At 38.9% G+C, this 16,271-nt stretch overlaps 2 protein-coding genes across 2 annotated transcripts in view; one reads left to right on the top strand and one right to left on the bottom strand.

The window, feature by feature from the left end:
- TRIP4 (thyroid hormone receptor interactor 4) overlaps positions 1-950 on the bottom strand; it is a 44,785-nt gene extending 43,835 nt beyond the window's left edge. The window contains 2 exon segments of the mRNA XM_027851655.1: positions 579-596; positions 598-950. Of these exon segments, the coding sequence (XP_027707456.1) occupies positions 579-596; positions 598-863 (284 nt within the window). The 5' untranslated portion in view covers positions 864-950.
- A 5,009-nt stretch (positions 951-5,959) lies between these two features.
- PCLAF (PCNA clamp associated factor) lies at positions 5,960-14,596 on the top strand. Its single transcript, XM_027851654.1, has 4 exons — positions 5,960-6,182; positions 6,397-6,477; positions 8,815-8,983; positions 13,831-14,596. The coding sequence occupies exons 1-4, from the start codon at positions 5,960-5,962 to the stop codon at positions 13,886-13,888; spliced, it is 531 nt and encodes a 176-aa protein (XP_027707455.1). The 3' UTR covers positions 13,889-14,596.
- The last annotated feature ends 1,675 nt before the right edge of the window (positions 14,597-16,271 follow it).

Below are 16,271 nucleotides of genomic sequence, written 5' to 3'. Positions count from 1 at the left end.
ATTAGTCTTTCTTGCTACTTTTGCCTTAACTTTCTTTTCTTGCGCTTCTAGTCTTTTTGCTCTTGATTCCTCCGAAGGGAAGACAAAGAGCACCTAAGACCTTAAAGTCACCTCCTTCCAAAGACTTAAAATCGTTTCCACACTCCTCCAAGTCACTTAACCAGGTTTCAAAAGCGAAGCCTATTTCTTTCTACTCCTTCCCCCCACATCACACGCACCCTCACAAATAGGGGAAACTCTAAGAGAAGAAATAAAGGGACTTCAGGAAGGGTCATTTGCTCTGTCCCCGCCCTCCTGGGTCGTGCTCTGTATCAGGACGAGTGGTCAGGAATTGCCCCGGCGCAGGGGGAATGCTGGAGCCTGCGCCCGCCCCGCCCTGGGCTATGAGCTGGGGGCGAGGGGGAGGGGAGGAGAAAGGGCGTGAGTGTGACCTGAGATTCCAAGGGCCCTGCCCCGTTCCAGTCACCCCGGGTCTCCTCGTTTCCCACTCCCTCCGCCTCCGGGCCCACGTTCCCCTCTGCCCTCCCCGCCCACCGCCCGGGGTCTCCTTCCCTCCTGCGCTCAGGACCCGCTCTCACTGCACGACATCTTCGTTGACATCCAGCCGGAAGGTGTCCCGCAGCTGGCGAATGCACCAGTCCACCAGCTGGGCCCCAGACGCCGAGACGGCCGCCGCCATCTTCCCCGCCCCACCAGAGCCAAGCCCCGGCCGCGCCGTGTCCGTTGCCTGCTCCTCCGTGTCTTCCGGCAACACGGACGCAACCCACTAAAGTTCCGCGGGCCACAAAGGTTCCGCTGGGCCGGTCAGGCGGGCTCTGGAAAGGCCAGAGATCCATGCTCACTCCAGCACGTTGTCCCGCCATCGGGCCCAGCTGGGGGCCTAAGAAAAGGAGAGCGAGGGGGTGAAGGAACAAAGGCCGGACCCAGGAAGCCAGACGTCAGTGGGGAACCTTGTGAATCCCATGCTTTGTCCCTTGCCAGGGTCTCCCCTCGAATGCTGCGGCCACATGGTCCAGAAATACGTTTGGGACTTGTGTTCTTGCCGCCCGTCTCTAGGCCCGAAACTGGCACTCGGGGCAGGTCTTCCCAGATACCCCTGTGCAATGAAGACGTGGGGCAGCCTCCAGCGCTAGCGTCCGATATTTCTGTTTTTCTGCCTCTTGGAAACACATGGGGAAGGGGAAAAGCCAAACCAACAAGCGCTTTTCAATAAAATAGCTCAGTCCTAGAGAAACTATTTGTGCACTAAGATACTACATCATGAAACCTTTCCAATGATTTCTTACCTCCTCCTCCCCACCCTCCCCTAGTAAAGCAACATGTGCTGTTTCTGTTAGCTCCTAGAGAGAAGGGGCTTTTGATATTGTATTTGTATGCCCAAAGCATAGTGCAGTTCCTGGCACATTATGGACATTATAATGTCCTTTTTTTTTCTTCATACTGACCTGTAATGTCATCCCCATGTAAGGAAATTCTCTCTTGTCAATTCATACAAACAGACATTAAGTGCCTGTGTGCCAGGCTAGTATGTGTGAATATAAAGACAAAAATGAAATCACTTCTACCTTCAAGGAGTTTACATCTTTGGGCCAGATAACATGTATTTACATAAAAGTTTATGCAAAATAAATCTACTCAGCTCAAGTGAGATCATGGACATAAAGCACTTTGTAAACCTTAAAGCCCTATATAAGTGCTAGGTATTATTATTAGTCTACAGGTGCTAGGTCTTAAGTCTGGTGATGACTTTCTACAACACCCCTGCTGGGCTCAAGCGGTGCTTAAGGAGTAATAGAGGTAAATGTTTAACAATGGGACTGCATATAAATGCCTTTAAATTGAATCCACATTATGAACACTTTCTTAAGTCTAGACAACCAACAAAACGCTAAATCAAGCCCTGATTTGTATCAGTTGCCAATTTCTTAGATGTAATGCTCATACTGATAATTTAAGAAACTGTTCTCCAAAGCCTGTTAGAGCTGGTACCAGCACACTTCTGAATATAAGGGAATATATCAGCAGCTGGGAAAATGAAGAAAGGAGGGGCAGTTAGGTGGTGCAGTGGATAGCGAACCAGCCCAGGAGTCAGGAAGACATGAGTTCAAATCCGGCCTCAGACCAAACACGACGCTTACTCGCTGTGTGACCCTGGGCACCCTAAAAGTAAGAAAAAAAAAAAGAAAAAGATCGGGAACGTAAGGCAGTAAGAAGGTCTATGTTCAAATTCACATTTACTAGCTTTTAGGGCAGCTAGGTGGCGTAGCGGATAGAGCACTGGCCCTGGAGTCAGGAGGGACCTAAGTTCAAATCCGATCTCAGACACATAACACTTACTAGCTGTGTGACCCTCGGCATGTCACTTAACCCCAATTGCCTTTAAAAAAAAAAAACCTTCAGTTTTCTTGAAAGTTCAGCTCAAGTGGCACCTTCTACAGCAAGCCTTTACTCATTTTCTTTTGGGTAGGCAATGGGGTTAAGTGACTTGACCAGGGTCACAGCTAGTGTCAAGTGTTTGATCTGAAGTCGTATTTGAACTCAGATCCTCCTGACTTCAGGGCCGGTGCTCTATCCACTGCGCCACCTAGCTGCCCCGAGAACTGGAGATTTTAAGGAGTAATATAGGTAGCAGCTGCTCAAGGTTGTTGTGAGGATCAAATACCATATATGTGAAACTTTTAAAAAATACCATATAATGTCAGTTACCTTTCTGATTGCTATTACAAATCAGTCTTCCAAATTAGTAATTTTTAAACGCTGTTTTCAGAAATGGGGTGACTATTATACAAATCAATCTCTAATGTTATATCTTGTGTGCTGGGGAATTTAGATCCCATTCTTCTGTCTTCAATTCAAGAAAGACTGATTAGGGTTTTCTTTCAAAGGAGGCTCCATTGTATACAATCTTGAGATTTGAGGTCTCAAGTTGGAAGGGACCTCTCAGAGCCTTTTAGTCCAACACTTTCATTTTAAGTCTAGGGAGCTTAAATGACTTGCCCAGGGGCAGGATATACAACAAACATTTGTTAAGTTTCTAAGTTGTTTGTGTACAAGAGAGTGGGGGGTAATAAAATAAAATAAAATATGGTCATTATCCTCGTCTTTGTGGAGCTTGCAGTCTGATATAGAATTTGACACATACACAAATAATTAAAAGTAGGTGCCCATTCACATATAAATGCAACTTTCCTTTAATACAGTAGCCAGGGATGGGGAATAAAGTGCCAGTTATTATTATTCGTCTACAATCATTAGGCCTTAAGTCTGGTGACGACTTTATGCCCTCAGCTTTCTACAACATCCCTGATGAGCTCAAGCAGTGCTTAAAGAGTAATACAGAGTAGTATGTAATATAATAATAGAGTAGCAGAAGCCACATGTGGCTCTCTAGGCCCTCAAGTTCAGTCCTTTGACTGAACTCCCTTCGTAGGCCTATACTTTCTCTTCCAAATATAGCCCTTCATTATCCCAGATTTCAACAGGCTCTAAGAACTTGTTTCATTCTTCCTAATTTCAATAAATTCAAGAAAGTTAATTCAATACAACAAACATTTATTGATTGTAACCTATGGCTCAAAGTGGAACCCTCTCTACCCTTTCAAAAATCCAAATAAATGATTTCTATAGTATTCTTCTGATCTAATAACCATGCTAAATAGGTAGGTCCAGTATAGCCTGTTCTATATGCCTTGCATATAGAAAAGTTTCCTTTTCTATATATTCTATATATTCACTAACTATGCCTTTAATAGTAATTTTAGAATTTTTCCAGGAATCCAAATCAAGTTCTCTGACTTATAGTTAGCCTACAATGAATTTACACATTGTTCAGAGGGAACTGAGACTTCTTAGGAAGCATTCTTGGGCTGCAAATTACAGTACATTTAAATTATGGGTTTCTATATGTCCCTTCCTCTTTTCTCTCATTTTTCTTCAGCCAAAATAGGTATGTCATCTTTCATCATTGTTGTTAAAAAAAAAAAAAGTAGCCATTTAGTCTCTCCACCCCCCCCACCCTATTTCCTCCACTCCCCTTCCCTTTCCCCAGGACCACTTTATTTAAAAGATCTTTGGGTAATTCTTCCTAGATATACCTGCCTTTTAACATTTCTGTTAGACTTATGAATAGGGAGTAAAGACATGTAGATATGATAAGGACTGTATGTAATTGAACCATCACCCCAAACTTAATACTCACTTGTAAGCCCTCTTTAAGAATGAGTTTCAGGTAACTAAGAAATCTCCGGGGTTACAATGATTGAAGGCATGAATGATGAGTGATAAAATGAAATTCATAAATAATGAAATGAAATTCAGTAATGTGCAATTACACATTTACCAGAGGCTTGGAATTGGGAGAACAAAGAAATATCTCAAGCTCTAGATCTTCAGCAAGAACCTCAACTATACAATCTTAGACTCTCCAGAGTTAGTAAATCTCCTTTGGAACCCAGGGATGCCTTCCTAATTTTGTATCACAAAGAGTTGTTAATTCCTTGATTGTGTTCAGTAGCCTAACTCTTACTAGCCTAAGCACAATCTATTAAATGCCCTCTAGATACACATATAGTATTGTCCTGGATGAACTTCTTAACTACGATTAATTTTTTAACTAGTATAGTTCTCTAGATGCAAGAGAGGATTCATCCCTACTTGAAGCCTTTCAACTTGCCAGAGCTTATGTTCTGTGACCATAACCTAGAGAACCCAGGGTCACTTTCAGACGAAAGTGAGGTATCAGACAGAATAAGGCATTATGTAGAATTTAAACTGAGAAATTAATAAAAATTATCCCAGGTGGGCAAAGGTGAGTGGCGGTTGTCAACAAGGATGGGGTGGTAGGAAAGGGGTCCCTGCCTGGAAGTTCCTGAGACAGAAGTGTTGAAATGTCCAGAGCACGATTTTTGGATAAGGCTGATGAGAAGATGACTCTTGATCCTTAAAGGAATCACATTAGTGAAGGGGAATCAAAGGTCCAGAAATTTCCATGAATTTAAAATCAGGGTAGCTAAGTTCAAATTTTGAACCTACTACTTATTGCCTTTGGGATTTCAAAGACAAGTCCCTTCTATTCTCTGGGCCTCAGTTTCCTCACATTTAAAATGAGGAAAATGATTCCTAAAATACCTTCTGATTCTAAAACTCATTCAACTCTATTTACTTCTTTTCCCCTACTTTGCTTCCCAAATTTGTGGGGAATCAAATTTCACTAAACAGCAATCTCAGACTTCTTTTCCTTATCTATTTATCCCAAGACTCAATCATGACAAATAGTCGTGGGTTTTTTTGTTTTTTGTTTTTTGCTTTTTACCAATTTGGGGATTTTTAGAAAAGCTGAAATAATTTTTTAAAAACTCAATTAAATTGAAATGGATTTGTGTAATCTGCAAATTGGACAAAATAAATGTGTCGTACACATTTCAGGGTGTTTTTTAAATTGAAGTAATTTGTTTTAAAAAACTCGATTGAACTAAATTTGTGTAATCTTTAAATAAAAATAAATGTCTTTCACATACCGGGTTTTTTTATATTAAGAAAAATGTTTGTAATTGTTAAAAACACAATAAAACTGGCTTTATATAATTTGTAAATCTAATAACTTAAATAATTATAAGTTTAATTGTAATTTGTTATTTATTAGATTTGTAAGTTATTTAAAATAAATAAATCCACATTTTAGCTTTTTTAATAACTTTCGCCCAACTCCTCTGTATGTATGTAGGTATGTATGTAGGTATGTATGTAGGTATGTATGTAGGTATGCACGTATATAGTCATACAGACAGACATACTGCTTTGCTCCTGGGGAAAGGACCCAAGGACGTTTCGCCACGCCCATCCAGAAACGAGGACCAATTACGAGTCTTTCTACGTTGATGGATGGCTCCATTCTTCATCCTGTCCCATCTCCGACATCGCTGGACGCTGCTGATTAGCCCACGGACCCGAGAATGAGCCAATGAGAAAGTGGGAGGTGTCGAGCCCCGCGAGGGCGCGGGAAACCGGCTGGTTTAAATGGGGGGCGGGGCGCGCGGGAGTTTGGCTTTCCAACTGTGCGGCTCTAGGGAGGATCCGACCTCTGTCCACTGGCCTTGTCCCTGTCCCTGTTGTTTCGTCGTCCACTCCCGCTTTGGTCATGGTGCGGACTAAGGCCGACTGCATGCCAGGCTCCTACCGCAAAGGTGATTCTGCAGGACTGGGCGGGCTGCAGGTTACTCGGGCGGCTCCGCGGAGCCGGCGCGCCAAAAACGTCCGGAGGGCGGAGGCCCCAGGTCTCCTCCCGAGGGGCAGGGTCTGCCGGGCTGCCCGGGGCGTCTGGGTCGGGTCCCCTCCTCCCTCCCGTTCTCATCCATCTGCCGCCTCTTCATCTCCTTGTTTCTCTCCCTCTCCCTGCAGTGGTGGCGGCTCGAGCGCCTCGGAAGGCTCTGGGTCACTCCAGTTTCGCCAACACCTCTCCTTCGCCTCCGTCCCGGAAAGGTAAGGACCTACTCCGCTGCCCCCCGGAGTGATGGCAGAGTGGGGATCATAGTTGAGCGGGAGCAGGTTTGTGGACCCGAGCCCGGCCCGCTTCCAGCTTGATGGCCAGCGCTCCCTTTTTTCGTTTATTTCAAGAAGTATTATGTTAATAATCTGGAGACTGACTGTTTTGTGGTGATAATATCTTTAAATTTAGCTTGTGTTTGCAAGTGAGGTAACCGGTAAAACGCTTTGTAAAACTCTAATTCTAACGCTAATATTTTTTTTCCCTATATGGCGGTATAGAAACGCCAACACTTTAAGTTCACTGTCCACTTCCCACCTGGAATGTGCCCCTTCCTCATCTCTGGTCTCAGTCAAGTTCCAGCTAAAATCCTCCCTTCTGCAAGAATATTTTCCTGCCTTCTCCCTGAGATTATCTGCAGTTTGTTCCGTTCATATTTTGCTTGCACATAATTATTATTAGCGTATTATCTCCTATTAGACTGTAAACTCCTCAAGAGCAGGAACTTGTATTCCTAGTACATAACTCAGTGCATGGCACGTAGTAGACTTCACTTCACTGTGATTTGTGTCCATCGATTGTCCGTTTTCTGTGTCTCTTCCTTGTTTTCTTGGGCCGTTATAAAGTTTTTTTGGGAGGAGGTTTTGGGGGAACCATTTCTGGTGTTTTTCAAAGAGAAAGAGCTAGCAAGGTAAAACACATTTCATGCCTCTCCGCCTACGCATAGGGAGAAGAGGAAATGTTATACCATCTGAGTCTTGGCTCCCTTCAGCAGGAAGTTGTACAGGGGAGGAGAGTATTTCAACGTCTGATCCAAAAGGTGGAAAGGGGAACAGTTTTAGAAGAGAAAGAATAAATTGACCCAAGAGCAGTTCACGAGTATAATCTTTGGAACTGTTTTTTAAGTGAAAGAAAGAATGAATGAAAAATATTTTTCAACATATAGTAAGTGCCAACCATTGTGCCTTTAAGCATTGGAGATACATATAGTCTAGATACAGCTAGAGAGTCCCTGTTCTCAAAGAGCTCAGTATCTAATTAGGAGAGACAACACATAAATGAAAGTTTAGCTTCAGGGATAATGGAAAAGGCTAGAAGTCTAAAGGGTTCATTAAAAGGACAGATGGCAAGACCAAAGGGGCCCTTAAGATCAGAGGATAATTGACTTTAAAGGTGAAGGTCATCTAAATCCAACCCTTTCCTTTTACCAATGAGGATACTAAAGCCCAGGGAATTTAAATGAGGTGGCCATGGTCACAGTAATAGCAAATACAATATTTGAACCCAGTTTCTCTGGCTTCAGGTCCCATACTCTTCCATTATAACTCAAGTAGCTTCCCAAACATCAAAATTGTTGAAACTTGATTGTGGAAACACTTGACTTTTCCTAAAAAATAACTGTGCTTGTTTCTGAATATATGTTGATACATGTCCAAATAACTTGGGCCAGCATATACTACTATATAGATGCATGGGAGCAACTAGTGGAACCATTTCTGGTCCTTTTTTGTACCAATGGCAATTTCTGTGGTTTGCAGAATGACTGAAATCAGTGTCCCAAGTTTAGGTTAGTAAATGAAAAGATAAAATTTTGGAGTTGGAAGGGACTAGAAGATCACTCATTTTACAAGTAGGAAACCTAAGGTTTATTGGCTTAAAGTCATACATACAGCTAGTTTGTGATTTAGCTGCAATTAGAATCTACATTAAATTTCTTCCTACTTTATTCAGGGTAATAGATTTCTTTAAAGGCTGTTTAAGCCTTATTACTTCCTTCTATTATCTCCATTTTAACTTTATCATCACAAATTATGTTTGTTTTATAGAGTGGATAAAGCTAAATTCTTGGAAGGGATCTCATAGAAGATCTAGTTCAACTTTGTTATTCTATTCCAAGTCTCTCCTGACTCCAAAACCAGCTTTTCTTCCACCACTACCCTTTACTGCTTATCTTTATGACTTTACTAAATTTACCATTTTACTGTCTTTATTAGAAATAAGATCTTTGCATTTGTGTTTAAATCTTACGTAAGTACAATAATAGTACTTGAATAACTGTTTTGTAACTAAAAATTGAGAAATACTTTTCCACTCAAACAGTGACTAGCACATTAAACTTTATTACCTCATTGAGTATGCATTTTTGCATGTCATTTTTTGGCAGTCATTTGTTCCAGGTCATTTTAAATTGGGATTAATATTATTTCCCAATGACTTTGAAAGGTAGATGTTACTAAAAGTAATTTGGGATGTTTTAGTTAAGCAGGAAATTAAATACATGTTGACATAAAGGTGATATTCGTAAGTCCTAATGTATCATTTTTCTTTTCCAGTTGAAAGTAAGTATGCAGGGGGGAACCCAGTATGTGTACGGCCAACACCCACATGGCAAAAAGGAATTGGAGAATTCTTTGGGATGTCATCTAAACACTCAGAAAAAGAGAATCAAATTCCTGATGAAGCAGAGGCAGGAAATAGTGGCCTAGGAAAACCTAAAAGAAAGTAAGTTTTAATTTGATGGGTAGATTGCAAACATTGAAAGCATTTTTTTTTTTAAGCCAAAGACAAGGTTTATTAAAGATCCACCATATTAGCCAGACTCTTAAGGAATCTAAACATTTGTGAGCTATTGGCTAGATTGCAAAATCTGAGCACCTTAATGAACATAAGATGGACCTTATATACAGAAAAACTGTGGGAGGGATCTAGGAAGGATCTTGATGCGAGTGACTGGGAGGTCAAGAATGGTATCTACATAGGGTCCAGGGTGGGGAGTAGCCAGGGGCTATCAGCTAATAGAGGTAATAGACTATGGGGACCTGGGCTAGGTTAAGGGTAACAGAGAATTGAGAGATTAGGTATAGACAATAATGAAAGGCCAATTGATAGGAGTACAGCCTCAGGAGAATGCCAGAGACTTCCTTGATAAAGTGGGAGAATTCAAGGAGAATCCCATTGACAAATGTGACCCAAATTCTTTTTGGGGTAAGTGGCAAAGGTCTTGGCTTGGGCTGGTACTGCTTTAGTTGCCCTTGGCTTTACTCTGTATCAGTGCTTAGCCAATACATTGTGTTTTCTGGAAGAATTTAGGTTATTTTTGCTTCCTCACTATCAAAATTAATCTAAATTGATTAAGTTTTATATGAAATTGATAGGGGCAGGTGGGTGGTGCAGTGGATAGAGCACCGGCCCTGGCTCAGGAGGACCTGGATTCAAATCCGGCCTCAAACACAAAACACTAGCTGTGTGACCCTGGGCAAGTCACTTAAGCCCATTGCCTAGCCAAAGGGGGGGGAAATGAAATTGATAAAATTAGTGTTTTTCTTCCATTCATTTCTTACTTTTGAACATCAATTGTTTAAATAGGTTTCCCAGAGTTCTTGTAATTGTATATCATGTATTTCTCACTTTATCTTTCTTCTTCTGCATTGAATATTTTAAGCATTTTTAAAGTTTACATTAAAGCTAATAAGATAAATTATTTGATCCAAAATATTTTCTGTCACTTAGTTGAACTAATTCTATAACTTAAATTTTAATAATCTTAGAAACATCTCAAAATATAACATTGCAATTTGATTTGTTGACTATTAGCATATTACACTATTTTTTGTGTTTTAAGGGAAATTGTTTTTTGATCCTTTTTTGGTCATGTCCAATTTTTTGTGACCCCATATGGGGTTTTCTTTTTGTTTTGTTTTTGCTAGGCAATGAGGTCATAGGGTTTTCTTGGCAAAGATACTAGTTAGAGTGGTTTGCCATTTCCTTCTCCAGCTCATTTAAAGATGAGGAAACTAAAAACTGAGGCAAACAGGGATAAGTGACTTGCTCAGAGTGACACAGCTAGTGAGTGTCTGAGGCCAGATTTGAAATCAGAATATCAGTCTTCTTGACTCCAGGCCTGATACTCAATCCATTGCACCACCTAGCTGACCCAAGTTATTGTTGTTCAGTCCTTTTTCAGTCATATCTGGCTCTTTATTACCACTTTGGGGTTTTTCTTGGCAAAGACACTAGAGTGGTTTACCATTTCCTTCTCTAGCTCATTTTATAGATGAGGAAACTGAGGCAAACAGAGTCACACAGCTAGTAAATGTCTGAGATCATATTTGAACTCTGGAATATGAGACTTCCTGACTCCAGGTACAGGATTTATCTATTGCCACACCTAGCTGTCCCTAAGGAGAATTCAAACTTGGCATTGTTCTTTGTCTCTGCTCTTACTCTGATTCTATAGGTCTCCAAGTAAATTGCTTCCTTTGATCTTTAATTTTCATTTCCTACTTTTTAAGCTATATTGAAGGAGATTTTTGATTTGATTTGATTTTTTTCGTTCTGAACATAATGTCAAATAAGATGAGCATTTCACTATACAAATTGTACAATGTAGAACAAGTAAGAAGATTTTATGTGAAGCTACAAATCTGAATTAAGGAAAAGCTTGCTTTTCTTTTCAAATATATAATAAATTCAACCTGTTATTTTAAAAGCTGTCCTGCCTATCTGTTTTCTTCTGACAAGTTCTCTTCTATGCATTTTTAAAAATACTCCACTGACCTGACTCTTTTTCTTACCTTTTAAAAATTTTGATAACTCCATCCCTATTTTCAATTTCTTTCACCCCAAATTTAAGGAAATCTAAAACCTTTCTATCAGACATGCATAGTCAATCAAAACAAATCTCCACATTGGCCATGTCCAAAAATGTATATTTCATTCAACACCTTGAAGTTATCACTTCTCTGTCAGGAGGTAAATAAATAGCATATTAATCAGTGGTATTTTGGAATTGTTGTAGGCCATGGTGTTGATTTGAGCTTTTAAGTCTTTCAAAGTTATCTTTTGTTTATGATGTTCTGCTTACTTTGTTCTCCATCAGTTCATACAAATCTTCCCAGATTTGTCTGTCTAGTTTGATTTTAGATAACTTATGAAGAACTAATTTTAAAATACCCTTTCATGAAGCTTTCATGATTTTATATAACTTATAAAGAACTAATTTTAAAATACCCTATCTTTCATGAATTTTTTGAATGAATACTCTATTCAAAATAAAAGGTTAGGACAATTAAATGATGTTTATACATATGTCCCTTGCTTACTTATATTTTATGATCTTACCTATCTCTAGATATGAATGAGGGGGGTGTCATAATTTAGAGGAGTATTGACATATCCTGACCAGTATTTCCTAAATAAGTTTTTGTGGTTTCATGGTTCCAAGAAAAGCTAGAGGGTAAAGATAAATTGTAACAATATATTCGTCTTAGGCTAAAACTGCTTTTTTGTCATCCTATTGATCTTTCCTTGTTCCCTAATATTGTCTTACAAATCTCACTTATTGAACTGTGTAAGATACTCTAGTCAGTCCTTGCTCTTAGTTCTCACAGGACTAGCCCAAAAGGTTATCAATGTTTTTTTTCTTCTAAAGTCTAAGGCCTCTTATTATTTGTGATTTCCATCCTTTTACAGAGATAGATGTATCTTAAAACACAATATTCTTGGTTATTGTAAAGCTAACATGTTTTACAAAATTTCCATGCTCTAGAAAGATACCATTGATACATGTAGTTGCCAAGTCTTGTCAATTGTATTTACACAAGCTGGCTCAACGTTCAGGATCAATTCCCCTCATGGACCCCCTATAATACTAAAAATAACATGTGACTCACTCCATTTTGTTTTTTAACTGCCACTTAGTGGATCTAAGTTTCAGCTGCTTATAAGTCATCTTAGTTTGGAGGAGTCACAAGATTACTCACCCTCCCAAGAGCACCCAGCTTAAAGAACATCACAAAACAACCCCCTTTTTTTTGTCTCCTGATTGTCTCCCATCCCCTCCACCCAACCCTCACCCTCACTTCATTGTTTCCCATCCCCTCTTGCAATAAGAAATCAGATACCTTAACCTTTTCATCCCATTAACTGGATAAAGGCTAAAATTCTGGATTCTTGGCTTCCAAGAGCCTTGCACCCAATTTGTTTTGCAACTGCATGTACTACTAAATAAATCATTTGTCTGGATAAAACCCTGTTTCTTTATTTCACTGTAACAACCCCCACCCTCATGACACTATGTTTTATAACTGCTTTATTTTGGAAAAGTTACAATGAACATGAAGTTGATTTGCATGAGGTCTGGTAAATAGATTCCAGAAACCAACCAAGACATATCATCAACTTTGTAGCTCTGCCCTGCATAAGTGGGTTACTTTTGTTGTCTAACACAAAATAGACAGACAATAATAACTTGCTGGAACTGAAAGCTACATATCACTCATGTGCCAATATGCTTGGCAACATGTTCAATAAGAATATATGATGAATGGAGCAAGCAGGATGTGAGATAGGAGATAAGATTCAGGATGTGACCTGCCAGAAAAGTGATCAAAGAAGACTGCATTGAAGCCCCAACCATTGACTTATCTGTGTGCTTTCACAAAGCACCCTCAATTCCTGAACAATTCTTCCCCTCCACTATCCCTTTCTCTTTGCTTATCACCTCCAGACTACCTGATATCCCAGGCTTGCTCCTCCCATTCTCTTGTCCCCTTCCCCCATTCTATAAAATTGTATTTAAACCATACCTTCGACCTAGCTAACAGCCTTTGTCTGCTATGAGGAGCAGGGCCTTTGGCCTATGTTCTGCCTCCCACGTGGAGTAGAGCCCATTGAGGCTCTGCCTCACAGAGCAAGCCCGGCTTGGGTGCATCACTCCAATGAATGTCTTTCTTTAATTTGGAGACTGTCCACGTGAATTCTTTCAGGACACTATTCTATTTCTCATCATTTCAGGTAGCACTCCAACATTCTTGGGATCTACCCTGAACTCATCACCAATGGCTACAGAGAAGGTCTAAGTGAATTCTTTCACACCTGAACCACTCTCCCAACTCCAACATCAACATATAGATGATGGTGAATTATAGTATCCGTTAAAAAGAAAATACAGGGGCAGCTAGGTGGCACAGTAGATAGAGCTCTGGCCTTGGAGTCAGGAGGACCTGAGTTCAAATTCAGTCTCAGACGCATAACACTTACTAGCTGTGTGACCCTGGGCAAGTTACTTAACCAAAAAAAAAAAAAAAAAGAAAAGGAAATACAGATCTCACTGAATCTTAGGGGGGGAAATTAAAAATGGACATTTTTGCTGGGTACAGAATATTTAGGCACCTGTAGTTTTTGTGTGTTACATTTGATGATTTTTTTTTTCACTTTTTCCTTTCTGTCTAGCCACTGAAACCCAACATTGCTGCCTTCATTTCCCTTATTTGGATAGCATTACAATTGTTCTTTTTAAGCATCTAATGCTTGGGTGACTTCTGAAATTTTTTGTATTCTTCCTATAGATCTCTTCCTTTGCAACCTGATCCCACAGAAGATGATGGATGTTCAGATGAAGAATAGAACATTCTCATGTATCTTTGCTTTCATCAGAATTCTAGGATGTACATTGGTGTAAATATGTTTGTTTACAGTGGTTAAGGTTTAATTTTTTTTTGTACAGAAATTTAATTAAAAATACTAAAAAAAATCTGCTTAAATTCAGTCAGTAGTAAGTAGTTCTGAATGGGAGACTATAAGATTATTATATGCACATATATAATTAGCATAGCCATCAATATTAAGCAGTATTTTATTCCTGTTCTTAATACTGTAAGCTCCTTATTTACCAGAAAACCATTACATGGTGTTATAAATAACTTGTGATATTGGAGATTGGCTTGAATCTTTGTGCCACTGCCATTTTATTGGCATCTTTTTTGAAATAGTGCCATATTTTTGTTCTTCATTTGCTTGAAAAGCAGTAGACTTTGCACATTTAAAAACTATTTTCCCAGTATTAACAAAACTGAAGGGATATACTTTTAATGACTTAACTTTCTTCAGAAAGAGAGGTCAAATGCAATTTTGAAAGCATTTAGAGAGGTATCCTCTAGTTAGGAAAAGACTGTTTTTCTATTTGTCTCAAATTTTTAATAGGTAGAAGTTCATAATGCATTTTATGTGCTAAGATTCCTTTTAAGATAAAACATTCAATTTATAGCAGCTCTTTTTGTAGTGGCAAAGAATTGGAAATTAAGGGGATGACCATTAATTGGGGAATGGCTGAACAAGCTGTGGAATATGATTGTGATGGAATACTATTGTGTTGTAAGGAATGATGAGCAGGAATCTTTCAGAAAAATCCAGAAAGACTTACAGGAACTGATACAAAGTGAAGTGAGAAGAACCAGGAGAACACTGTACACAGTAACAACAATATTGTACAATGATCAACTGTGAATGATTAGCTATTCTCAACAATACAATGATCCAAGACAATTCCAAAGGACCCATGATGAAAAATGCTATCTACCTCCAGAGAAAGAATTGATGGAGTCTGGATGCACATTGAAGCATACTTTTTTTTCTATGTTTTTTTTCACCATGACTAATTTGGAAATGTTTTACATAACTGTACATGAATAATCCATATCAAAATGCTTTCCTTCTGAAGGAAGGGGGGAGGGAAGGAAGATAATTTGGAACTCAAAATTTTAAGGAAATGAATGCTAAAATTATTTTTTACATGTAATTGAGAAAAAAACTTTTAAAAAACATTCATATTAACCAAGAAAGCTAACTGTATGAAAAAAACCCTAGATCACAATAATAATTGTTATTTTAATTATAGCTCACATGTAAATAAATAGTGCTTTACAGCTTACAAAATGCTTTCCTGACAGCAACCACGTGTGGTAAATAGCACAAGCAGTAATAATGACAATTCCCATTTCTATAAGGAATTTATTCTAAAGCATTTTCTCCATAACTATGTGGGATAGATAGGTAATATAGGTAGTATTAGTATCCCCATTTTCTAGATGAGGGAGCTGAGGCTCAGACTAGCAAAGTAGTTTGCCAACGCTTGAATGCTGGTCTTATGATTCCAAGTCTTATGCTCTTTTCCTCTTCTGCCATGAGGAAATATTATTTGTCTTAAGTGCTAAATATCTAAACCTTAAAGGTGAGAGAAAGTGTGTATTAAAACTGCTGATATGCAATTTTCATTTCTTGCAGAGGCTTTTCTGAATATTCTAAATAAAAATCTCTTGGAATTTTTTTCCCTACTTGTACATAAGACTTTAAGCACTGACTAGAATTTTTATCACAATTACTGTAATTCCACCTAGCAAAAAACATGTCCCTGCAAGTAAACTGGAAAAAATAATCTCAAGAAAAAAGAAATTATAGGATGCCTGGCACATAGTAGGCACTTAATGGTTGTTCATTGATTTCATTAATGAATATTAGCATCTTGATTCTTAATTAGGATCACTGAAACAATTTTTAAAAATAATTAACATAGGAATATGTTGCTCTGTTGCCAGATATTTCCTAGGCACAAAATTTATTAGTCTACTTTTAAGATGAAAGGTGAGGACCAAACTGAATCAGAAAAGGCCTATCCTATGTGTGTATCCAAAGAGTATAAGACCTCCGTTATATCTTTCATGATGTAACTAGGTAGGATGATAATATGGTCTCACTTTGTAATCAAGCTTTTTGTTCACTGACATGTCAAATAAAAAAATCAACTTTAATCTGAATATTTGTTTTTCTGGTATGAACAAACTTTGAAATAAAAACTTTCATAATACATAAAGCACATTGTGAGTGTTGGCTAATACTGTCTTCTGTCTATTCTACTTTTTTGCTTCTGGTGTAGGTTTTATAGAGTTCCAAATTTTTTTTCATGTTCTTGTCGCCACAGAGGATGCAATTGCTTTTTCTATACTTTCACAAA

The sequence above is a fragment of the Vombatus ursinus genome, unplaced genomic scaffold (assembly GCF_900497805.2).
Source record: "Vombatus ursinus unplaced genomic scaffold, bare-nosed wombat genome assembly UNPS02009205.1, whole genome shotgun sequence".
Classification (NCBI taxonomy): domain Eukaryota; kingdom Metazoa; phylum Chordata; class Mammalia; order Diprotodontia; family Vombatidae; genus Vombatus; species Vombatus ursinus.
Note: the sequence above shows the minus strand (reverse complement) of the source record. Positions and strands in the feature narration are given on the sequence as shown.

Coding starts and splice junctions, on each gene's coding strand:
- PCLAF (XM_027851654.1), top strand. CDS start 5,960: ATGAGAAAGTGGGAGGTGTCGAGCCCCGCGAGGGCGCGGGAAACCGGC. Junction 6,183..6,396: donor GCCAGGCTCCTACCGCAAAG/GTGATTCTGCAG, acceptor CTCTCCCTGCAG/TGGTGGCGGCTCGAGCGCCT. Junction 8,984..13,830: donor CTAGGAAAACCTAAAAGAAA/GTAAGTTTTAAT, acceptor TTCTTCCTATAG/ATCTCTTCCTTTGCAACCTG.